The sequence below is a fragment of the Lissotriton helveticus genome, chromosome 7 (genome assembly GCF_964261635.1).
Source record: "Lissotriton helveticus chromosome 7, aLisHel1.1, whole genome shotgun sequence".
NCBI classification, from domain to species: domain Eukaryota; kingdom Metazoa; phylum Chordata; class Amphibia; order Caudata; family Salamandridae; genus Lissotriton; species Lissotriton helveticus.
Window position 1 is genome coordinate 625,199,594 of NC_136068.1, and position 25,839 is coordinate 625,225,432.

Sequence of the window (25,839 nt, forward strand, 5' to 3'; positions counted from 1 at the left end):
ATGAAGACTCTCTAGGGAAAGGTTAGTCTTGTCATCTTTAGTTTTGGGCGGGGCCTGTTAGGTGAGAAAGAGCCATCTCTCTTGCATGGTATGCCCCCACTTTTTTGCTGACTTGCTGATGTTCCTTGACTGAGTGTGCCCTGGGCTCCTGCTAATCAGGTACCCAGGGCCTATGTTCTTTCCCTAAAACTGCATTGAAGCCTAAACCCAATTGGCATCTCTAGCAACAGGTCAGTCCCTCGTAAATGGTACTACAGGTACCCAGGGCACTGTGACCAGAGAAGGCCTCTAAGGGCTGCAACACTTGTTGTGCCACCCTTAGAGGCCCTGTACCCTGACATGCTGCCTTTGCAGGCTGCGTTTCTTGGTGCAGAACAAAGTGAAGAGTCGACATGGCACACCAGTCTATCTCACTTTTATGGACTTGTCCTCTGCGTTCGATTTTGTTAATAGATCGAAACTTTGGACAGCCCTTTTGGATTACGGCCTAGACGAGTCCCTTGTGCACTTCCTGGCCCATTTGCACAAAGATCTGAATGCCTGTGTCAGAATTGGTCAGGGGGGCGAAGTCACAAATACTTTTAAAGCTCAAAGAGGGGTGAGACAAGGTTGTGTCTTAGCCCCTCTTCTTTTTATTATTTATATTAATGGCCTTCATAAAAGTCTAATTCCCCGCTCCCTTGATGTCCCGAAAATTCTGGGCAATCCCCTCCCTGTTCTGCTTTACGCAGATGATGCGGTCCTTATGGGCCGCACCCCTAATGCTTTACGCATTTTGGTGAAGGGATTTGTTGATTATATGGAGTCTCTCGACTTAAAAACTAACTTCAAGAAATCTTTCATCATGTCCTGTGGCCCCAATAAACGACAGTTAGGCAGCATCTCCGTAGGCGCAGATAAACTGTGGTCTACCAATAATTTTCCCTATTTGGGGGTGGTCTTTGCTGCGAACAACTCCTGGTCTGAGCATATTGCTCACTCCAGGGGTAGATTCTCAAAGGCCATCAATTCAATTCTCAGCCTACCGCGCCTTAAGAACACTGGTACTTTAACTGCTGTTTTGAAAATCTATAAAGCCCAGTTTTCCCCAGTTGCCACCTATGGTGCGGAGGTTTGGGGTGTGGCCAAATGTGGACCCACATACAACTAGAAGAGAATAGATTTCTTAGGAAGATACTTTGTGTTCCTATCTCTACTGCACAATATGTCTGCCATAAGGAGTTAAATTTGAATTTTATCGAGGACTTCATTCGTGCCCGCCCTGTTTTGTTTTGGCTTTCCATCTGGAACAACCTGGTGGCCTCACTCACCAGGGATATTATTACTGATTGTCGGAACTGTGAGAAATGTTTGGACATTCCCTGGTTTTCTGGAGTGTATAAAAGCTTGTGTAGCATTAACTATGGGTATGTTTTTATCAAACACAATGTAGATAAACTCCCACCTAAAAATGAAATAAGAAATGCTCTATACACACTATTTTCTGAAGAAAGATTTACCCGGGAATCACTTAAGACCACTGTTTCTACATATCTGGCTTTTGACTTTTTAATCTCGCCCATCCCTTATTATCGACACTCCCAATGACCCAATGGGCGCGGGATTATTATTCCGCTTAAGGTCAGGCTCAATCAAATTTGCACTTGGTTTTCCCCTTGGCCACCAGAAAGATCTTGATTCCCTCCCTTGCCCGTACGATGGACTGAGCTGTCAATCTACTTTGCACTTTTTATTCTTTTGTAAATTTTATATGAAATATATTGGATTGTTTTTACCCCGTATTTTAAAAAACTGAAACCTATTAGCTTGGAAAATGCATATCTAATTATTTTAACCATGGATATTGATGAACTCATATTTCGTACCAGCACTTTCTTGCGTATAGCCGTCCAAGCTCGACAGACTATGCTTGCTTTTGAATTTGTATGTATTATATGATCTTATGTCGTTTCTTTTAAAATTGTTTCTTTTTTTGATCTGTACTTTTATGGATACTCTGTTATCCGAATGAAGTTTATTGAAATGAAATGAAGTCACTCCTATGGCAGGCCTTAACAATCCTGAAGGCAGAGTGCTTGGTTTTATGTGAGTTGGTGCTATAGCATGAGCTGAGCCTGTCTGCAGCTTTCGGAACCATGTCCTTATAGCTGTTCTAGGATATTGCCATACCATATACTCTTAAGTGCATTATGTACCTTGCGGTCAGATGCTAACTTTGGTTTGGCTTTACCAAAACATGTCGTGTAAGGTGTCATACGCTTTGGAATACTACCCCCTCGCCAGCCCTGGCGACGGGGGTAGCATTCCACCCTTCTAGAGGGAAAAGACATGTTACTTCCATTAATCCCGGTTAAAGTTAACCAGAGCCTCATCATCACAAAATGGATGCTGCTGCCACAGACACAAGTCTGACCTCCTGCTGCTGGGAGTCCTTCCAGCGAGGGAGGCTTGGACAATAGGTTTCCTGTCACAGGGAGGTGCTAGCACCACCCCAGACAGGCTATAGTGTATTGGGGCAGGGTGGACTGAATGAAATGAGACACTGCCTGGGGCACACAAGGTGTCCCATGCATAGTCCAGTTCAAACCGGTGCTGGGGCACTCGAGCCCCAGCTCTGGCGCGAAACTGGACAAAGAGAAAGGGGTGTAACCACCCCCTTCCTGGGTCCCACCCATAGGAGGGACCTAGCAAGTAATCCAGCCCCTAGATTTGGTATATAGGTAGGAGCTGAGTCCCAAGACTTTAGATATATCTTGACTGAAACTCTGATACGAAACTCTGGACCTTCGACATCCTACTCGACGTAGAAGACTGAAGAATCTCCCTTGTGGTCAAGGAGTGACCACCCTGTGAAAGCAGGCACCATCAAGCGCTCAACGGTTTGCTTTGTCGTTGCTCCCACCGGAGCTCGAAAACAGAGCCTGACCCGGACTTTCAGACTTCCTCCAGCCCGATCCAGAGCCACAGCAAAGCTGAGACCCGTGGAGGCAACACGAGACGTGGGACCGCCCATCTTGGAAAGCCAGCGGATTTCTTTCCGTGCAACTTCTGAGGCACCCTCGAAGTTGTGCATTGGGGATTAAGAAGCCCCAGCCCCGAGCACCAACTGCACCGAAGATCACCTCTCCACACTCACCGAGTGCTGCATGGGGCCCTTTTGCATTTTCCTGCTCGACACGTCTGTCCGGTCACTTGCCCGTTGGCTAGTGGCCTCTGTGACGACGAACCTTTGAATTTTCAACGCTAGTCTGGTTGCTCCAGACTGGCCCTTGCTCCCCTGAAAAGGAGCAGCCATCAGACCTTGCTGGTCTGATCCAGAAGCCATCTTCGATTCCTACGTGGGTTGCATTTGCCAAGGCCTGTCGACTCTGAATCGAGATCCGACACCGCCAACAGCGAGAGCCTTCGTGGGACAGGCCGTATCCAGCTCCTGGTCGTCGTCGACACCTCCTGGTCCACGTGGCTGCAGAGACAAGCTTCACGACATCACCTGATTGCTTCCCGACATCACCTGGTTCCTTCCTGGTCACTGGCTAGTGACCCAGACTCTGTCCCCTCTGCTTTCAGGTACCCTTCATCCTCGATCCAACCGGACTCTTCTCTCCTGGTCGCCTGCAGCATCTTTTCTCCAAGGCTCCATAGAACTCCACGACGAAACCCGACACACTTTGACACCTATGCACCCGCTTCCTGTGGGTGAGGTAATGCGAGTACTGCGGTGCTCTTGTAAAGATTAACTCTCCTAGTGTCCTAGTTTCAAGTGGTTAGCTTCTAGTCCAGTCAGAAGACTCCTAAACCCCTGAACTTTCTAACTTTACGCACCTATTGACTTCTATGTGTGCACGCGTGTGCATTTAGACACTGCACCCGCATCCCGTGGGCCTCCTGCTCCCTAACTACTGTTAGTCCAGTGTAGCGCCAGCGATTCCCAAGGCCCTAGGCCTTACCATTGTACGTGACGTGGTTCTTATACCACTATTTTAGTATATGGTCTAGCGGGCCACCAGGGCCTATCCATATTTGTGCAACTTTTGTATGTTATATTAAGTTACTTGTTATGCGCTTGTGCTCCTGTTCTCATAAAGAGTTCAGGGGGTTGTTTTAGAAATAAATACATATATATTTTGAATATATAACCTGTGTGGTGTCCTTTCATTTGGTATTAAAAGGATTGCATATGGTAAAACAGCTGGCTTCACATGCCCTCTTGAGCTTAGCCTAAGACTGCTTTTGTCCATGCTACCCCTAGCATAGCTGGTCTATAAGGTTGACTTTACAACCATCTCCATGAGGGTTGTTTGGACTGGTGCAAGGTGCTCACTAGAATAGTGAACATCATATACCAGGCCACCTTCTCACATTACTCCCTATATTTTCTCATCCCAAAGAAGGGCGGAACCCTGAGGCCCATTTTGGACCTCAGACCATTAAACCTCTACATACAGTCAGACCATTTTCATATGATCACTCTTCCTCTACTCAAACAAAACAATTTCCTTGCCACCTTAGATCTCAAGGACGCCTACTTTCACATTCCCATTTACCCTGCTCACAGGAAATATCTTCGGTTTGTAGTGGACGGTCAGCATTATCAGTTCAAGGTTCTTCCATTCGGAGTCACCACAGCTCCGAGAGTCTTAACAAAATGACAGTGGTAGCAGCCCACTTAAGAAGACAAGAAATTCACGTATTTCCGTACTTTGACGACTGGCTCATAAAAGCCAAGTCACATACCCAGTGTGTAAATCTCACACACACACACACCACAATACAGCTTCTTCACAACTTATTACAATAAACCTCACAAAGTCTCACCTCCAACCGTCCCACATCCAACAATATCTAGGTGCCACAATAAACACCTCCATAGGCCATGCATATCCCAATCCAGCCAGGATAGCAAGCATGCATCCCCTGTACCTCTAAGTACAAGTCCTATTGCATTTTTAAACTGTTCTACATTCAGCAACTTATTACTGAAAAGTATTTAATGCTTACCTGTGCCAGTCTTGCTTGGTTCTAAAAATAAAACAGTATATATTTGTATACAAAACCAATTGGCCTAGAGTTCAGTTCTTGAGATAGAATTAATTTGCTGACTGCGGGTGTACATTAAATGCTCAACACTGTCCTCTGGTACTGCCTTACTGCTCGACCACTCTACCAGAAATAGAGAGTAAGGGTCTATCTAACTTTAACCTCTGACTACCTCTGGGGTCACCTGGACTCTATACACACTATACCTCAGTTTGGTGTAGTATATATATCGAGCCAGTTTCCTACAAATCCTCACTTCCATTGTGGTGGGGAAAAATGAACAATCTAAAATTTGAACTGCTGAAAATGAGCATTCTCGAATAGGAGGAATCTCACCGTCTCTTCAGCAATAAAGTCTTCTTTGAGAAATAAAGTTGTAAAGTCCGAGCCCAGCGCTAGAATGCAGGAGTTTGCATAGCATGTGACTCTGCAACACTACTCTGTATGACTTGATTCTTTCAAGGTAAGTAACATACTCTTCCTGGAATCTGTTTTTGGTATTTTTCATAACATCTCATGTGACCCTCCCTCTGTTTTCAATGAGGCTTATGTGCGTATACTTTTTCTGATGAGCTCATGAAAGTCTGGCAGTTGGGAAGTGTCTGTCTATCTGATTGGCCTTAGTTGTGGGTCATGTGATGAGGTAGATGGGGCGTATATGTTTATTGCTTTTCACAATATTGTGTGTGCAAGTTCACTGCTGTTGGACTCGTGTTACCAAAGGTTCCTAGCTTGACACAAAGGAAGTATTCAAGCATGTGAATCTGTGAAAGGTAGCTATGCTATAAAATGGAAGTTGTAGTTAAGTAACTTTAAATGTATTGCTGTTGGGGGAGTGGGTTCAGATTTTGACCATAACATGACACATAGTTTGTTTCTTTATAGAGGTTTATCACTATTAAAGAGAATGTTTATGGGACACACACCGGGCTAGCCAGTTAACAGCCTATCTAAGCTCACTGATTAATCAGTGCTCCATAAGTTCCATACCACAATCACCCATGCGGAATGTAATTTCTCTTCCAACTTCATACATGATCTCTGCTCCTAGGGATGGACCAAACCCAATGCTTTCCATGTCTGCATTACGTCCTACAAGCTGGTGTTACAGGACCATCAAGCTTTCCGACGCAAGAACTGGAAATATCTTATCTTGGATGAGGCCCAGAACATCAAGAATTTCAAGTCACAGCGCTGGCAGTCACTTCTCCGTTTCAACAGGCAAGTATAATTGCACTTTCTGTACTGCTGCGATGCATCTTTGTGCACATGTTTGTGTGACAGTAAGGGATTTTGCTTGTGTATGAATACTGCTGTTGACTGGTGCGTTAAAAAAATATATATGCTGACATTTTTCGATGGTGCACTCTGCTCTGTGAGTGGTTTTTGCATTTAAGGTAATATTTGTGTCCATATGTTAATGCTGTTCGAACTTGTATTAATGGTTCATTAATTCAAAACCTTTCTTTTCACGGCAAGCGCTCTAATGAAATGTAAGCTCTGACTTTACTTCTGTCAGTTGTTCCTGTGTAAAAATGTGTACACATTTGCAAAGTTTAACAATTTGAGAATACATACAATGCTCCCAGAATCCTCTCCAATTAGATGCATATGGCTGCAGAAGTTTGGAAGTAAGATTGATGATAATTTGCTTTCAAAATAAAATGGTCACAAAAAAATGTGACAAGGAAAAACATGTTTTGCTAAACTACTGTGAATTTGTAGGTAACATTTCTGTGAAGCATCATTTAGTGGAATGAGTGGATGCATGCTAGTATTTCTAAAAAGTATTCATAATGGAAAATCAGTGCAACCAGTTTCAACAAGATAATGGGAAACTTAACAATATACCTGAATTGGCAAATAATAAATACGTTTTGTCATTCCGGGTCTCGTTTTTATATGCTTTTTGTAAAACTTTGTGGGAACTGCCTGGCTCTCTCCAGTATAAGAAACTTTGGCAAAAAGCAATATGTTTTGGTCTCAAAAAGCACTTATTGCCATAGTACTCACTGGCACTGAGAACTACTTTGCGTGCTGATATGTTCCTTGTGAAAGAGCAGAAGCCAGACAGATGGATTGACTTTCAATAACAACAAAAGGTCTTGGATAATTCCAGACCTAATTAGTGGTCCAATTCTTAGTCATAACATTGCACCCATGGTATATGTCCTTGCATTAGTGCATATTAGAGGCTTTTATAAATTCACAAGATTTTACAGAAGTAGCCAGTAAATCGTACTCCTAGTAAATATTTGTGAACTGGTTCTTAGCATGAGCAAATATTCAGGTGTAGATTTTCTCATGTGAAAAACTATTGATCGTCCACATGTTCACTATGCCTCCAACCACTTTTTTTCTCAACTCTGGAAGAAGTTTTACTTCTGCCAATGTAAGGCATACTTCTCTTCCAGGGGATCCTCATCAATAGTCATAAACACTGAATATTCCCGCCCATGTGCGGGACCCCGGGAACAATATAAAAATATATATGTAAAAAACACATATCTCGCTCCAAATATATGTAAATACATATATCATTTTTCTCACACCAATGCAGCCCTAACACCAAGGCTAGACAATGCAAACACTTGTATATGTACAGCAATTGGAAAGGAAACAAAAAACACATTAGATCAAATAGTCCTTGAACTTTGTGTTTTAATGAGTAAAAGCACTCCTAAATCTTGAAAATTGCTCATAAAAGACATTGTCAGCCATAGGCTGCATTGAAAAGTGATAACACAGAAACTGAAAGCATCTTCAGTTAAAACTGGCATGGTGCCTTTAAGGCAGCCATGGCCCCAGGCTTCCCATCATGCCTCAGAGGTGGCAGTTAGGTCAGTTGTTCTTTGCATAAACCTGAAGTCAGAGCTAAACCACAAGTCAGAGATGTACATCTCTCAATTACCTGGGGAGGCGGGTGGGTGTGCTTATGACTTTGATGAGGATACCCCTGGAAGAGAACTAGGATTACAGGGAAGTAACTTCTCCTCCAGGGGATCCTCATCAATAGTCCTAAGCACTGAATAGAATAGCAAGCCAAGTCAATAGGAAGTTTTAAGTAAATGCAATAAAATAACTTTACAAATGTTTTTCTTACTCTGGGCTGGATCCTGGATTCAGCCCTGGTGCATTTCCTGTAAATAGTTGAAAGGAATCGTTTTTGTTACACAGGTGATTTTTAAGGAATGTTTGTATGTTTTGAAAATTGACACTTAGAAGAATTTCTGGCAAAACCCAGGAAATGTTATCCTATGGGAGGAAATCAGGTTATCAGAAAATCGCAGTTGTAATTACTTTTTAGGGTCAGTGCTGGGCACAAAGATTCAGCAATAGGATCTCTCCTGATAGCAGGTGAGTTTTTTCGTTTCTTGGTGATCGGATGATTTTTAAGGAATATTTCAAAGTTGCAAAACTTGACACTTAGAAGAATTTCCAAGTGAAAACCAGCCAGTGTTACCCTATGGACAAAATCAAGTTATCGGTCTTTGGGTAAGTGCTCGACTGGCAGAGTTAAGGTTCTTGGACAAGATTCAGGGGTCTTACAGGGTCAGGTAGGTACAGTTGTTACACCCTCAGCGGCACAGGGGCAGCCGGATGCAGAGTGAGTAGGCCCAATGTTAGCCTATGACGGGCAGGGGCCTTTGATTGGTGGCTGCTAGCAGGCAGGCCACGCGGCTCTGGGAGCTGAGCTCCTGGTCACTTACACAGGGCAAGTAGGGAAGTAGGATAGGACAGATGCTGCACTTCCAGTGGCACTCGTGCGGCTGGGTGCTTTTGAGCCTTCGGGCGCCCAATGTATTTCAATGGGGAAGCTGAATGTTGAACAAAGACTGCAGGCTCGGGGACGGAGATTCTTCAGGTGCGACCACCAATTCGAGAGGTAAGTTGGGAAGCTGTAGGTTAGGTAGCCACCCAGGAGTTTGGCACAGGGGGCCGTGGGGTGCCGGGTGCAGGGGTGTCTTTTGGTGTAGGGAAATCTTACCCTCAGCTGGTCGCAGTTGGAGGGGTCCCTGGTTGTGAGGCTACAGGCATCGGGAGCGCCGAGGAGGGTCCTTGGGCATTGGATTCATGGTCAGTCGCCGGGGGGACATCCTCGTGGTCTTTGTTCACTCAGGCACAGGCCTGGCTTGGCGGGTGCAGAGTGTACTAGATTCTCGGTTCCTTGCTGGCACCCGTGGTTGTTGCTGTTTGAGCAGAACCACTGCTCGTGGGAGTCCCAGTCTTTAGATGAGCAAGGCAGTCAGGTCCTCTGAGGTTTTCGAGGTTTCTGACCACTGGAGACGCCGGGTTTTAGCAGGAGCAGGTTCGAGGGTCAAAGGCCTGTAGGGCTGGGGCCAAGTCAGTTGGTGTCGTCCTCTTGTTAGCAGCTGCACGGCAGGTCTTCTATCTTCTTGTTGTTCTTCTTGTATCTGAATCTGGATCTGAGGAAGGAAGGTTCAGGTTGCCCCTAAATACAACATTTTGGGGCGTTACAGATATGGGAAGGTCAGGGACCAATGGGTCCCTTCCCTGAAGTGAGAACACCCCCTATCCTGCTCCACTCCTGTGGGAGGGGGGCAGGAGCCTGTCTCTGATTGGGTATGGCTCCCCATCCCCAAGATGGCAGGAGCCCGGAGTTGTGCTTTAACTCGCCTCTCCCACCTGAGGAGTGGGGTTGGCAGAGGCTGGCACACCCCCTTTCTTCACCTAGGTTTTCCTGCCTGTCTTCCCGCCAGAGTGGGGGCAGAACCGGTGGGGGCCAGTTGCTGAGTACAGCAAGTGGCCTTGAGAAGCTCACAAAGGCGGCATGCCTTTGAAGCTTCCCCTGCCCATCCTGGGGGAGGAGGCTTGGCACCTCGTCCCAGGATGTGCATTGTTTCAGGCCCCCTAGAGCGCCAAGCTCTCGACCCAGGGGTCCAGAAAGATGTCTGGTGGTGACAGCCTCGGGAGCCACGCAGTCAGGACACTGGGAGTTGTTTATGTTTCAGGGGGCATCTATAAGATGCCCTCTGTGCCCTCTGTCATGCATTTTACATTAAATCCCACACTGGCATCAGTGTGGGTTTAATGTGCTGAGAAGTTTGATATCAAACTTCTAAGTCTTCAGTGTAGCCATTATGGTGCTGTGGAGTTCGTAATGACAACCTCCCAGCACCATATACTCTTAATGGCATCGCTGCACTTACAGTGCCCAGGATTGGCCCTGGGTTCTGTAGGGATACAGGGCTCATGCACCTGTTCTCACACCACTGGCATAGGGCACGCAGCTAGAGTGGTGACTGAGGAATGTCAGGGCAGTGTGTTGTGCGCATAGCCCACAGGGATGTGTGCCATGTCAACCTTGTTTTGTTCTTCACCAAAACATTCAGCCTGCACGGGCTGTGTGTGTGTGTGTGTGTGTGTGTGTGTGTGTGTGTGTTTGTGTCAGGGCACAGGGTCTCTAAGCGTGGCACAATAAGTGCTGCAGCCCTTAGGGGCCTTCTCTGGCCACAGGGCCCTGGGTTCCTATGGTACCATTTACCAGGGGCTGACATGTGGCCAGAGATACCAATTAATTGTAGGTTTCAGCTCAGTTGTAGGGATGGAACACAGTGCCTGGGAACCTGATTGGGAGGAGCCCAGAGCATAATCAAAGTACATCCGCAATTCAGCAAAACGTGGGGGCGTACCATGCAAAAAGGATGGCATGGGAAAGAACACAGGCCCTAAGGACTTGATTGTCAGGGACCCAGGGCACATCAAGTCCATGTATATCCGTAGTCTGGCAAAAAGTAGGCGGGGTAACTGCAACAGAAACCCAGCTTCCTACAAGTACTGCAGATCCTATGTGCTCTTACTAATTCTCCATAATGGATGCTCTCCTTCGAAGCAATAGGGTGGAAGTATACTTACCAGCACTCTGTTTCCGGTATAACGTAGTGGCTAGAACACTTTCCTTCACTTCCATTTTAGCACCCAAATATTCTTCTTCAATTCCATTGATATTGCTTGTGAAGTTAAAATTAAGATATTCACATTTATTTCTATAACACATTCTCTAAAAGAAGCCTTGTCCCCCCCCCCCCCCTAATCACAAAAATGTCATCAATAAAATGGACCCACAGTACGATGTTGTGTGTGTGTGTGTGTTTGTGTGTATGTGTGTGTGTATGTGTATATACATACACTTCAGGATTCCCACACCTGGTCGTGACTAAAGTGCTTATGACTATGATGAGAATCCCTAAAAGAGAACAAAGATTAAAGGTAAGTAAATTCCTTCCACTGTCAGTTTAGCAGATGTGAAGCAGACTTGCCCCAGAAACCACGGAAAGGTTATAGTGAAATTGATTTGTTGTATGAGGTGTGTAAGTGAACATTGCTATTGGAATTATGGGGCTGCTTCCGCTGTTAACCCTTTGCGTGCTGCCGTTGGCCGATGCGGCCCTGCCCATTTTACGGAAGTGCCGCACTGCCGCGAAATCGCGGCCGCTGCAAAGGGGTTAAAGAAGTTCATCATTGGTGACCCAAGGCTTCCCTTGACATGAGCAGTATTGTCTGAGCGAGCTTTGACATCTGTTGTAGAGAAGGTGAAATTACTTCAAGGCAAACTTAGACCTTTATTGTTTCAGTGCAGAATTAAATTTACTGTGCAGAATTTAATTCAGGTATATCCATTTTTTACCCACATACTTTGCAAATTAAAATACAGATTGTGATAGGTCTGCCTTTGTCTTTAGTCAGAGACGGCTGCTGCTGACCGGCACACCTTTACAAAACAGCCTCATGGAGCTCTGGTCTTTGATGCACTTCCTGATGCCACATGTTTTCCAGTCTCACCGTGAATTCAAGGAGTGGTTCTCCAACCCCCTCACTGGAATGATAGAAGGAAGCCAGGAGTACAACGAAGGACTTATTAAACGTCTACACAAGGTGAGCCACAGTTCACATAATAGACAAAAAAAAGGGCTTAAGACAGTGGATCAGAATGATGCGTCACAGCGATTCTTGTATATTTCCTCCTGATTCATGCTAGAGGTATAGAATATTGCCCATTGTCTTCTGCCGATTTTCTTTCTGCTGGGATTGAAGAGGCACAAGTGTGTAATTGGAGAATTGCTTCCTTTTTTTCCCAGGTGTTACGACCATTCCTCCTGCGCAGGGTGAAGGTCGATGTGGAGAAGCAAATGCCCAAAAAATATGAGCATGTAATCCATTGCCGCCTGTCCAAGCGCCAGCGGTACCTTTATGATGACTTCATGGCGCAGGCTGCGTAAGTAACTCATGTTCAAGTAGGAGAGCCAGAGTGATCCTTAAAATATCGTTCCCATTGGTGGTTATTGCTACATATTATTTTGATGTCATTCCTAATGGAATCTTCTTTCTGTGCCTCTTTCTTCTTTGTTGCATTGTAGTACCATATTCTTGTATGTGTGGCTGTAGATACACATGCTTTGTATACTCCTGCCACCTAGTGTTGGGCGCAAACATCTGCAAGTTGTTTCTCATAGTGCAGCAGTACAAATACACCACCTCCGGGTTTTTTTTCCTCCCTTGGTTTTGGATGTTCCCATGTCCGCTCTGGAACGGACTGTCTTGTCTGGGACCTTTGCTGACCATTGTTGACATTTCAGCCCACCGACGGAAGAACTCTTCATCAGATCTGTGATCATGTAGGACTCTACTTCAATCATGGATTTTCAATCAAGGATTTGTTAAGCACAATGTTGAACTGTGCGGGTCCTTACGGCGCTGGGGGGAGAGGGGGGTGTCGGGCAGCTCCGGTCATCCAAAAAGCCAGGTCTTGAGGCTCTTCCTGAAAGCTTGCAGTGTGGTGCTTTGTTTGATGCTGAGTGGATAGTTCGTTCCTGGTCTTGGCCGCGATGTCTGAGAAGGATCTGCCACCTGTTCTAGCTCTGTTGATGCAGGGAATTTCGGCCAAGGCTAGGTCAGTGGAGAGGAGGTTTCTCTTGGGGTCGTAGAAGGAGATTCTTTTGTTGAGGTATTGGGGACTGGTTTTGTGGGTGGCTTTGTAGGTGTATCTGTGTGAGCAGCTTGAAGGTCACTCTTTTTTGGACGAGGAGCCAGTGGAGATCTTGTAGGTGCTGGGTGATGTGGTCTTGTCATGGGATGCTGAGGATTAGTCTGGCTGCGGCATTCTGGGCGGTCTGGAGTTTGTGGAGTAGAGAGTTATTCATTCCGGCATAGAGGGCGTTCCCGTAGTCGAGCCTGCTGGTGATGAGTGCGTGGGTGACTGTCTTCCTGGTTCCGGTTGGGATCCGTTTGAAGGTGTTGCAGATGGTGTAGGAGAGTGGGGTCTGCAATCCTATGGTCACCCCAGATTTTTGCTTTTTGCTTCACTGGTTTACGACTTTCCCTGGCTGTGGGCCTGCTAATCAGACCCACAGCCTAGCTGCTCTCTCTCTAAATTGACAACCATGTACCTTAGGTGCATTTACCAATTGGTACTGGGCCACCTTATCAGTCCCTGTACAGTGTACCTTAGGTATCCAGGGCATAAGTGTACCCAGGGCCTACCAGGGGCTGAAGCATGTATTATGCCACCCCTGGCTGGCCATCTACCCAGAAACAACTGGCTGCACGACAGCTGGGGCAAGGTGGTGTAATCACCCTTTGCTGTAGATATAGTATACCTATATCTAACCTTAAAATGGACACATATACTCCTATCAGTCACTCCTATGGCAGGCTTTATCAATCCTGAAGGCAGAGTGCTTGGAATTATGTGAGATGGTGCTCTGGCATGAGCTGAGCCCGTCTGCAGCTTGTGGAAACAAGTCCAAATAGCTGTTCCATGATAACGCTATACCATATACTCTTAAGTGCATTATAATCCTCGCGGTTGAATGCGAACTCTGGTATAACATTATCAAAACATGTCGAGTAAGGTGTCATACGAATCGGAATACTACCCCCTCGCCAATTCTGGCGACGGGGGTAGCATTCCACCCGTCTAGAGGGACACGACATGTATGTAACTGTGAACCCCGGTTAAAGTTAACTCGAGCCTTGGCATCACAAAATGGATGCTGCCACCACAGACACAAGTCTGACCTCCTGCTGCTGGGAGTCCTTCCAGCGAAGGAGGCTTGGACAAAGGGTTTCCTGCCTTGGGAGGTGCTAGCACCACCCCAGACAGGATTTTGTGTATTGGGTAGGATAGGCCTAAAGGAATGAGACATGCCTGGGGCACACAAGGTGTCCTGTGCATACACCGGTACAAACCAGTTGCTGGGGCATCCCTGCCCCAGCTCTGGCGCAAAACCGGACAAAGGATAGGGGGTGTAACCACCCCCCTTCCTGGTCCCACCCAGGGGCGGGACCTAGTCACCATTACAGCCCCCTTTAGCAGGATAAAGGTAGGAGCTGGTCCCATTCCAAATTAGATTAATCCTGAACTACTCTACAAGAAGAAACTCTGGACTTCGACGTTCTGCTCCACAGAAGACTGAAGAATCTCCCTTGTGGGCAAGGAGTGTCCACCCTGCAACTGCAGGCACCATCGAGCGTCCAGCGGCTTCACTTTGTCGTCTTCCCTCGAGGATCCAGACTTCAGATCCCGACGAGACCCGGATTCCCAGACCTCTCCGACCTCAACTCACATCTGCAGCAAAGCTGAGACCCGTGGGTGCGACGAGACACGTGGGACCGGCCATCTTGAAAGAAACTGCACTTCGCTTCCAGCACGACTCCCGAGGTAAACTCGACCAAGTGCTTTGGGGACTGAGAAGCCCCAGGCCCGAGCAGCTCCTGCACCGAAGATCAGCCCCCCAGCTTCCACAAGATCTGCGTGGGGCCCTTCTGCTTGTTTGCTGCTCGACGCGTTGTCTGATCACTTGTCGGCTGGCTAGTGGCCTCCTAGACGACGAACCTTGAAATCTTCACTGCTGGTCTGGTTGCTCTAGACTGGCCCTTGCTCCCTTCCAAAAGAGGGGCACCCCGGACTCTCCTAGTCCGCACCAGATGCCTTTTCCACTCACCGCGTGGGCTGCCTTTGCCAAGGCCTGTTGACACCGAATCCGGAACAGACACCGCCGACAGCAAGAGCCTACGTGGGACATCTCGTGCCCCCATCCTGGTCGTCGAAGACACCTCCTGGTCCACGTGGCTGCAGAGTCAAGCGTCCACTCTTCACCTGATCGCGACGACGACATCTGGTTCCTTCCCGGTTCCACTCCAGTCACTGGCTAGTGACTGTGAACATTGTCCCCTCTGCTTTCAGGTCTTCAGCATCTCTGATCCACCCTTGGATCACTCCGGACATCTTCCTCCTGGTCGCCTGCAGCATCTTTTCCTCCAGGCTCCATAGACTTAAACGCCGGAACCCGACACAACTTTGCACCTATGCACCCGCAGCCCGTGGGTGAGGTAACAAGAGCATTTCGGTGCTCAAGGGTAGATTGACTCTCCTAGTGTCCAGTTCCACAGTCGGTTTAGTCCTAACTAGTCAGGATTGTCCGTACTCACCTTTTTCTTGAACTGTACTGTCCATAGACGTTGTTACGCATCTCGCGTGAGTTTACACTCTGCACACGCGTTCCGTGGGCCTCCTATTACTTACCTAAAGTTAGGGTAGCGTGGTCCCAACGATCCTACAGCCTCTGGACAGCTCCATTCCTTCTATCGCTTTCCTTGTACCATTTACTTAGTATATGGTTTGCCGTGCCCCTAGGGCACTTTTGTAATTTCGTGCAACTTATAGTATTTTTCCTAAGAGATTGTTATGTGCTTAGCCCTCTGATCTCATAAAGAGTTCAGAGGTGTTTGTTATTAATAAATATACTGTTTATTTTCATAACAACCTGTGTGGTGTCCTTTCATCTGGTATTCAAGGGGTTATATTGTGGTAAAAGAGCTGGCTTCACATGCCAAAAGAATTTAGCCTAAGACTCCTTTGTCCATGCTACCATTAGGATAGCTGGTCGATAACGTTGACTTACAACCAATCACCATAAGGGTTGTTTGGACTGATACAAGGTGATCACTAGAACTAGTGAGCATCATATATCAGGCCAACTTCTCACAGATGGTGTTGTAGCATGTGGAGGATACGGTGTTGATCCGCCGGTTAATGGTGAGGGAGGTGTCTAGTATGCTGAGGTTTTGGGCATGGCCCGTCCGTGTTGAAGGATTGCCGAAGGCGGGGCCCACCAGGTGTCACCCCATGCGGATGGGGTGGATCTGAGGATGAGGACTTCCGTTTTATCCGAGTTGAGCTTCAGGCAGGTGCTGCTCATCCAGTATGAGACGTCCTTCATTCCTTCCTGGAAGATTTTCTTCGAGGTGCATCTGACTTTCTTGAAAAAAGTTCCATGCAAATGACTGTCAGGTGAGGGTGTTACAGGGAAATGCTCTGCCAGTTCTGCCCTAAATTCAATTTTAAAATTTTCCTGATTTGACCAGCTTCTGGTCTGTAACCGGTGTTTATCTCCATATCACGAGGAGTAAAAGGCATGTAAGCCATTCATGTGAAAGAAGACCAATCGCTCCTGACATGAATGCCATTGGACATAACACAAGATACTGTCACAATTCTTTTGAGAACCTGGACCTGCTTGGACCCGAGGACATCTGCTTCGAAGGAAAAAAGCTTGGGCCTTCAGATAGCTAGTTGGCTCAATAAAACCAAAGTGCAGAGTTTGTCCACTGAAGCTTTGGAGGCGAAGGAGATTAAGTTGCTATTGTAAAAAACCCAGGCCCCAGGTCACAAACCACTAGAGTCTTTGTTTCTGTGGATCAACCCACTTCTGATCAACCTCGAAAGCACCTTCTAGGCCAAGCACCTCCCCCAAGGGAGTCCAGACATCAAGCCCTGAGGCAAGCAACTAAAGCTACTGACCTTCGGCTGTGAATTCATGCTCAAACTCTATGATGTTGCGTGACCTTTAGTTCCAGAACACCTGTGACCATTAGCTGAGACTTTGAGAAGCCACCCTTTGAGCCAAATTCTGATTTCAAGCTACTTCTGAGACCAGGTGAAAATCGGCTCCAAAGTGGTCTTGACAGCAAAATCCGACTCAAGTGTGGCCCCTCTCACGTTGGAGCTTCTTGAGGTACCCAATGTCAGGCAGGGAAATATTTTCAGCCACCCATCTGCAGGGAACTAGCCCACACACTTCACTTCTCTAGAAAGAGGAGGCTCAACTTTGAGTAATAGACATTGTAGGAGCTACTGTCCCTTCATCTACCTATGGAGGTTAGGGATAAGACTAATAGTTCTCTTCCAGGGGATACTCATCAATAGTCATAAGCACTGAATAGTCCCTCCCACGTGCGGGACCCCGGAGCAATAGCCAATAATATGCATATATCTACATTATATATATATATATATATATATATAGATACATATAAATACGCATAAAATAACCATATATATATATATATATATATATATATATATATATATATATATATGAGATAATATGCATATACACATACATATGCAGCCAATATAACCATACTAGGCTCAAAAAACTGCCACAATTTCCTGTAAAATCCTTACATTTGCTAAATAAATAGATATAAAATAAATTATATGACAATGCAAAGAAGAAAACACTGCCTTGGTTTTCTTTGAAACACACAACCTTTATTTTCAAAGGTAAAAACAGGCAGGATCATAGTCAGCTTTAGCCTAGATAGGCTGCATAGTGACAACAGAAAAATCTGGCGCCGTGCCTTTAAGACCTCTGTGAGCCTCCAGGCTCCCATCATGCACCACAGGTGACAGTTAGGTCAGTTCTTTTGGACGGTGTATAACAGTGTGATAACTGCATGGGTAACATGTAAAATAGACAGCTCTGGTATTCGCCCAGGGAGGCGGGTGGGTGTGCTTATGACTTTGATGAGTATACCCCTGGAAGAGAACTAGGATTACAAGTAAGTAACTAATCCTTCTCTTCCAGGGGATACTCATCAATAGTCATAAGCACTGAATAGAGTAGCAAGCCCATCCCATACCCTGCGGACGAATGCCAGACTCTCTAAACAGCATACTAATATATATTTACTCCAGTATTGGAACTTTCATAGATTCCCATTGCTTGTATCATTCCCCGTCGTCGGACTGGGAGCCTCGGTAATAATAAATATATATATATATATATATATATAAATATATACTTAGGTAAATACACCCTAATAGGTGTAAAAAATAAAAAATTAGGCCTAGGCCTCATTATATTTTGTAGCCCATAGGTGTCCTTATGCAAAAAGACCCCAACTCACATTAGCAACCAATCAGATTAGCCTCACCCTGTGGAACCTTCCTGAGAAAGCTCAGAGCCTCAGATTTTCTACCGCATCGTTGATGACAGGGAGTCTCCTTAGAGCTCTGCTCTAACTTCTACTTTGAGGTACTATTTAAGCTGTTTTTTGACAGGATTTCTTTGAATTTTTACTATGGCTGATAAGGAAAAGAAGAGCCTTTTCAGGCCTTGTGCCACTTGTGGCAAAAAACGACTTTATACTGAGGATAAACACAAGGACTGTATATACTGTTTATACCCTGACCACAAGCCAGAGGGTTGTAAGATATGCAGAATGATGTCTGTTAAGACCCTTCGTGATCGTGAAGGAAGGTTACTTCTTTGGCTTAGAAAGTTGGAAAAGAAGGAGGAAGTGGTTTCTAGTGACGATGAAGATGCCAGATCATCATCTTCCAAGACATCTTTGAAGAGGGGTGTACCATCTGTGGAAGTTTCATCTGAACCCCCCTCAAAGGCTATGCGTGGGACCTCTGATAGGTCTGGCAAGCCCGGGCCTAGCGAATCTCCTCACGAGAGTGTAAAGGAGAGGGAAAGGCAAGCACCTCAGGTGCAGAAGGAAAACTGGATGAGGGCTCGGCTGGGCCTTCACATCAGGAGAAAGTTTCTAAGTCCTTCAAAAAACCAACTGTAGAGGTTTCAACAGTGGTCAAAAAAGGCTCTAAAGCCTCTGTGGTGACTTTGTCTCCTCATACGTCGATGAGTCATCCATCGACGACGAGGATGACGACGGCGTCGACGAGGACCTCGACGACGATGCCGTCGACGAAGACTGGGTCGACGACAGCGTCGACGACGATGACTACGTCGACGGTTACCACCTCGTCGACGAAGACAATTCCGTCGACGATGACTATCCCGTCGACGGTGGCAATCTCGTCGACGACGACGATCTCGTCGACGAGGGCGAGCCCGTCGACGATGGCAGTTCCGTCGACGATGACGAACCCGTCGACGATGACGAGCCGGTCGACGATGGCGATCCCGTCGACGGTGAAGTTTATCTCGTCGACAGTCCCGTCGACGACGGTTCAGACTATGGAGATGCCGTTGACGGCAGGTGATAGAGAGGGCGCCAGGAAGAGGAGAATAACTCCGGATATGACTTCACCTAGAAAGGTGTCATCATTACCCCCAGCCCTATTGTTGGACGAGGATGAGTACTCGGAGAATGAGATGTATGGGGATGCCTATAGTCCATCTCAGTTGCATCTGAAATACCACGATTCTGACCAAGATGATGAGTACTATTATGGGCAGGAGCCGCGACAACAAAAACAGGTCGCATACCAGGAAACTCAGGCACAACAGGGCACGGTTACAATGCCTATGAGTCTTTTGACAGACTTGAGAGCAATGCTGGAGGAGTATAGAAGCAGGCAAGGGTCGCGACCAGTGGAAGGTCAGGCGCAGGTTCAGCCACAGGTGATGGCAGTTCAGTCTGTAGCTCCTTCACAGGGGGAAGAAGAGAGGGAATTTCCTCGGCAGACAAGTCCAAGATGATACCTCGGATGAGGATGAACACAACCAGGATCAGAATCCTGATAACGAATGGAACCAGTATATAGCACAGGATCCGGCTTCTCCGGTGCCGGACCCGGTAGATTCACCTCCGGCGGATGTGGGAGGTTTCTTCAGCTTGATGGAAAGAGCCACGGCACGCTTTAAGCTAACCATGCCGGCAACATCTACGGATTGTTTTTTGTATGATTTTAAAGAGGCATACCGTAAGACAGTGCGTTCGATTCCCATTGTAGAGCACATTTGGGATGAAGGAAAGAAGGTGATGCAGTCTCCAGCGACAGTCATTCCAACACTTCCACGCTTGGAGAAAAAGTATAAAGCTCCGGATGACAGTCCCACCTGCTTGATTGGACAACCTAGACCAGACTCGGTCATATCGCAGGCGGCGCAGAAGAAATCACGGAATCCTTCGGCCACCCTCACAACTCCACCGGACAAGGAGGGTAGAAGGTTAGACAACGCTGGAAAGCGATTTTCGTCTATGGCTAGCTTGCTGGTCAGGGCGGCCAATGCTGGGCGATTCTAGCAAGATACGACCGCCAGATGTGGAGTGATGTGGCACACTATGTGGAACTGCTGGCGGATGACCCTAGAGCCGAAGCACAGAAACTTCTGGAAGAAGGACAACGGTCTTCTTCGGAAATGATTGATTGCGCGATGGACATCGCCACCATTTCTTTCCGTGCTCTGGGCAGCGCGGCTGTTCTTCGACGGCAGGGGTGGCTACGAGCGACTTACTTTCGACCAGAGGTCCAAAATAAGATTCTGGACTTGCCCTTTGATGGGGACATGTTATTTGGGAAACATGTCGATGACACCCTACAGGGAATAAAGAAGGACACAGAGACAGCAATGGCTCTGGGGAACCTACAATATAGAAAGACACCATTCCGTGGAGCGAGAGGAAGAGGCTTCACTTCGCCAAGAGGTGGTTATCAGCAACAGCGCTACTCGCAGCAGTCGTACAGACCGCAGTACGACAATCAATATTATCAGCGACAGTCACAGTCTCAATCGTTCTCTCGTCAGAACGCTCGTGGACGTCAAGGGCGTCGGGGCAAAGACGCTGGCAAGCGTCAATAGCGGCCTCCTGACTCTGCCAACTGTTCCTCCGCCTCTGGGATCTCCAGTGGGCGGCAGGATATCTCAACATCTGAGCAGCTGGGAAGAAATAACATCGGATCAGTGGGTATTGAACATCATCCGACATGGGCATACGCTAGAATTCCAGGAGTTTCCACCTACAAGAGCTCCCCACGCCACTACTTCAAAACATCTAAACCTTCTGCAATTGGAAGTTCAACAAATGCTTCAGAAGGGGGCGATCCAACGTGTTCCCCTATCACAAAGAGGAGAAGGTTTCTATTCAAGATTTTTTCTGATCCGCAAAACGAAACTAAAGTGGCGTCCGATCCTGGACTTAAGGGAGCTCAATACCTATCTCGTAAAGCTGTCGTTTCGGATGATTTCACTCCAGGACATATTGCGCCTCTTGAATCCAGGCGACTTCATGGCTACACTAGACCTGGAAGATGCCTATTTTCATATCCCGATCCATCCGGCTCACAGACGTTTTCTTCGCTTCACAGTGGGCAAGAGTCACTTCCAGTTCATGGTGCTCTATTCCCGTACTTAGACGACTGGCTGCTGAAGGCACCAAGCTTCCAAGAGGCAACAGAAGCAGTGGACACATGCTTGAGCCTCTTCATTCATCTGGGTTTGCAACTCAACAGAGAGAAATTGGTTCTTCAACCGTCAGATACGGTGAAGTTCTTGGGAGCGATACTCGATACTCAGGTGTGCAAAGCCTTCCCATCGGAAGAGAGACAGATGAAACTCATTGTGAGAAGTTGGCCTGATGTGCAGTGCTCACTATTCTATTGATCACTATATATCAGTCCAAACGACCCTTATTGATGATTGGTTGTAAGTCAACCTTATAGACCAGCTATCCTAGTAGCATGGATACGAGCAGTCTAAGGCTAAGACTCTAGAGGGCGTGTTAAGCCAGCTGTTTTACCATCACATTACCCCTTGAACACCCAGTGAAAGGACACCACACAAGTTGTTATGAAAATAAACAGTGTATTTATTTATAACAAGACTACCCTGGCTCTTTATGAGACAGGGAGCTAAGCACACAACAAAACTCTTACGAAAATACTTAAGTTAGCACGTTATACACTAATGCCCGAGGGGCACGAAAAACCATATACTCTAAAAGTGGAATGCGAATTACTAGCAGGTAAGTAACAGTTCTAATAGGCTTTGGAATCGCTAGGACTGGACTAGGGAATCGTTAGATTACTACTAGGAGGCCCAGGGGACTCGGGTGCAGAGTGTGCACTCTCACGCGGGATGCGGGACAAAGTCTATGGAAGCTAGAATTCACAAAGTTAGTGTTCACGGGCGAACCCGACCTGGTAGGGAGAAAACGACAGTGGATCCTGACCCTTGGATAGTGAGGCTATGCTGGGACACCGGAGTGCCGAAGTTACCTAGCCCAGGGGCTGCAGCTGCATAGGTCTGAAAAGACGTCGGGGATCTCGTTGCCGGACCAGGAGCCTGGAAGGGAGAAGTTGCTGGCAGGCGACCAGTGAAGAAAAGTTCGATGGATCCAAGCCTGGATCAAGGAAGAAGAAAACCTGAAAGCAGAGGGGACCAAGTTCTTGAATCACTAGCCAGTGATTAAGTGGGCACCAGGATGGCACCGGGCGAAGTCACCGCAGTCAGGTGAGTGGGCGCTGCTGGGCTCTGCAGTCTCTCGGACCAGGAGGCGTTGTCGGCGACCAGGATGGAGGTGCGAGCTGTCCCACGAAGGTTCTTGCTGTCGACGTCGCTGGACCCAGGATTGGGCAACAAGTCTTGGCAAATGCAAGGCCCACGCGGTGGACCTAAAATGGCGTCTTGGGTGGACCAGGAGGGTCCAGGGTACTTCTCCGATGGAGGGAAGCAAGGGCCAGTCTGGAGCAACCAGACCAGCAGCAGAAATGTCGTCGGGCGTCGTCAGGAAGGCCACAAGCCAGCGGGCTAGTAGCCAAACAACGCGGTGAGCAGCAAAAAGCAGAAGGGCCCCATGCAGATCGTGGAGATGCTGGGGGGCTGCTCTTCGGTGCTGGAGCTGCTCAGGGTGGGGGCTTCTCGGACCCCAAAGCACTCACCAGGAATTCACTCGGCAGGCTTGCTGGAAAGAAGTCGTGCAGTCTTGAAGATGGCCGGTCCCTCGAGGTCTCGTCACACCCACGAATCTCAGCGTGACTGATGATGCAGGTAGAGGTCAGAGGTGCCAGGGAAGCCGGTTCTCGTCGAGCTGGGCAGTCGGATTCCGGAGGAAGGACGTGCAGCAGACCGCAGTGTTCTTAAGATGGTGCCTGCGGATGCAGGGTGACTACTCCTTAGTCACAAGGGAGAAATCTTAGGAAGAAGTCTTGAGTTCCTTTCGTGGAAAGTAGTTTCAGGATTCAAAGATGATCTGATTTGGAAGGGGGCCAGTTCCTACCTTTATCCTGTAAAAAGGGGCTGGCACGCGACTAAGTCCTGCCCTATGGGTGGGACTAGGAGGGGGGTGGTTACACCCACTTCCTTGGCGGGCTTTTCCCCAGCACAGGGTCTGGAGTGACCCTGGAACTGGTTCCAGCCAGCCTATGCACAGTGAGCACCGGGGTGCCACGTGCAGTCACCTTCCTCTAAAGCCCTGCCTACCTACAATACACAAAACCCTGTCTGGGACGGTGCTGGCACCGCCCCTGGCAGGAAACCCTTTGTCCTTATCTCCTGCTCTGGGAGGACTCCCAGCAGCAGGAGGGCAGACTTGTGTCTCGGTGGCAGCATCCATTATGTGGAGCTGAGGCTCTGTTCGACTTTAACCGGGGTTAGGGGTTACATACATGTCGTGTCCCTCTAGAAGGGTGGAATGCTAACCCCGTCGCCAGAATTGGCGAGGGGTTAGTATTCCAATTCGTATGACACCTTACTCGACATGTTTTGATAAAGCGATACCAGAGTTGGCACATAACCGCGAGGATTATAATGCACTTAAGAGTATATGGTATGCGATATCATGGAAACGGCTAAGGGATGGGTCCCGAAAGCCGCAGACAGGCTCAGCTCATGCCAGAGCACCATCTCACACGATTCCAAGCACTCTGCCTTCAGGATTGTTAAGGCCTGCCATAGGAGTGACTGATAGGAGACCTGTGTGTCCATTTTAGGGTTAGATATAGGTATACTATATCTAAAGCAAAGGGTGAGTACACCACCTTGCCCCAGCTGTCGTGCAGCCAGTTGTGTCAGTTTAGTTAGTCAGCCCAGGGGTGGCACAATACATGCTTCAGCCCCTGGGAGACTTCTGGGTGCACCTCAGCCCTGGGTACAGGGACTTGGAGAGGGCCCAGTGCCAATTCAGTACCTGAGTACAATTTGGATAGAGAGAACAGCTAGGCTGTGGGTCTGATTAGCAGGCCCACAGCCAGGGAAAGTCGTAAACCAGTGCAGCAAAAAAGCAAAAATCTGGGTGATCATAGGATTGCAGACCCTACTCTCCTACATGACCCCCCCCCCCCCAAACTTTGGGACAATAAACTAACCTTGACCAGGTGAGTCTTCTTGCTCTAAGTGGAAATACCTGGAGAGCCCATCAGCATTGCTGTGATCAGTCCCAGGTCTATGCTCCACTGTAAAATCCATCCCCTGTAGGGAAATGGACCACCTAAGCAGTTTGGGGTTTTCACCCTTCATCTGATTTAGCCACAAGAGGGGCTTATGGTCTGTCTGAATGGTGAAGTGAGTGCCAAACAAGTAGGCCCTCAGCTTCTTCAGGGCCCAGACCACAGCAAAGGCCTCCCTCTCAATAGCTGACCAATTTTTCTCTCTGGGTGTCAACCTTCTACTAATGAAAGCAATAGGCTGATCATTACCATCAAAATTCAGTTGAGACAGAACAGCTCCCACACCCAACTCAGAAGCATCTGTTTGGACAATGAATGGCTTGGAGTAATCTGGACTCTTGAGGATAGGTGCTGTGCACATGGCCTGCTTTAGGTCATTGAATGCTTTCTGACAGCTTGCTGTCCACTGAACTTTCTTTGGCATCTTCTTGCTTGTCAGGTCATTAAGGGGGGTCACTATGGACCCATAATTTCTGACAAACTTCCTATAGTACCCAGTCAGGCCCAAGAAAGCTCGAACCTGAGTCTGGGTGATCGGAGGAGTCCAGTCCTTGATGGCCTGTATCTTACTCTCCAGTGGCTGAACCTGGCCTCCACCTACAAGGTGGCCCAGGTATACAACCTGTGTCTGCCCTATCTGGCACTTTGTGGCCTTGATAGTGAGGCCTGCCTTTTGCAGAGCCTCTAACACTTTCCTCAGGTGGACCAGGTGATCCTCCCAGGTGGAGCTAAAGACAGCAATATCGTCCAGATATGCTGCACAGAAGTCATCCAGCCCAGTGAGGACTTGATTCACCAACCTTTGGAAGGTGGCAGGTGCATTTTTCAGTCCAAAGGGCATTACCACAAATTGATAATGCCCTCCAGGGGTAGAAAATGCTGTCTTGGGTTTGGCTTCCTCAGCTAACCTGATTTGCCAATACCCAGCTGTCAAATCAAATGGGCTTAAGAAGTTGGCAGAAGCCAATCTATCTATAAGCTCATCTGCTCTTGGTATTGGGTGGGCATCAGTCTTAGTGACTGCATTGAGGCCTCTGTAGTCTACGCAAAACCTCATCTCTCTCTTACCACCCTGGGTGTGAGGCTTTGGTACTAGAACTACTGGGCTAGCCCAAGGGCTATCTGAGGGCTCAATGACTCCCAGTTCCAACATTTTCTGCACTTCAGTTTTGATGCAGTCTCTAACATGATCAGGCTGTCTGTAGATTTTACTCTTGACAGGCAGACTGTCTCCAGTGTCAACATCATGGGTACACCAATCAGTTTGGCTGGGTGTCAGAGAGAACATATGTCTGAAGGATTGCAGAACTTGCCTGCAATCCTGTTGCTGATGTTCAGTGAGGCTGCCACAAAAGACA

The 25,839-nt window shown here is 47.5% G+C and overlaps 1 protein-coding gene across 4 annotated transcripts in view; it reads left to right on the top strand.

Moving 5' to 3' along the window:
• SRCAP (Snf2 related CREBBP activator protein) overlaps nt 1–25,839 on the top strand; it is a 1,816,344-nt gene that overhangs the window by 809,977 nt on the left and 980,528 nt on the right. For 3 of the 4 annotated variants that reach the window (XM_078652845.1, XM_078652847.1, XM_078652846.1), the window contains 3 exons: nt 6,089–6,262; nt 11,746–11,934; nt 12,138–12,274. In XM_078652845.1, coding sequence (XP_078508971.1) covers nt 6,089–6,262; nt 11,746–11,934; nt 12,138–12,274 — 500 coding nt within the window. Of the gene's footprint in view, nt 1–6,088; nt 6,263–11,741; nt 11,935–12,137; nt 12,275–25,839 lie in introns of all 4 variants that reach the window. The other variant, XM_078652844.1, reaches the window with a different exon arrangement.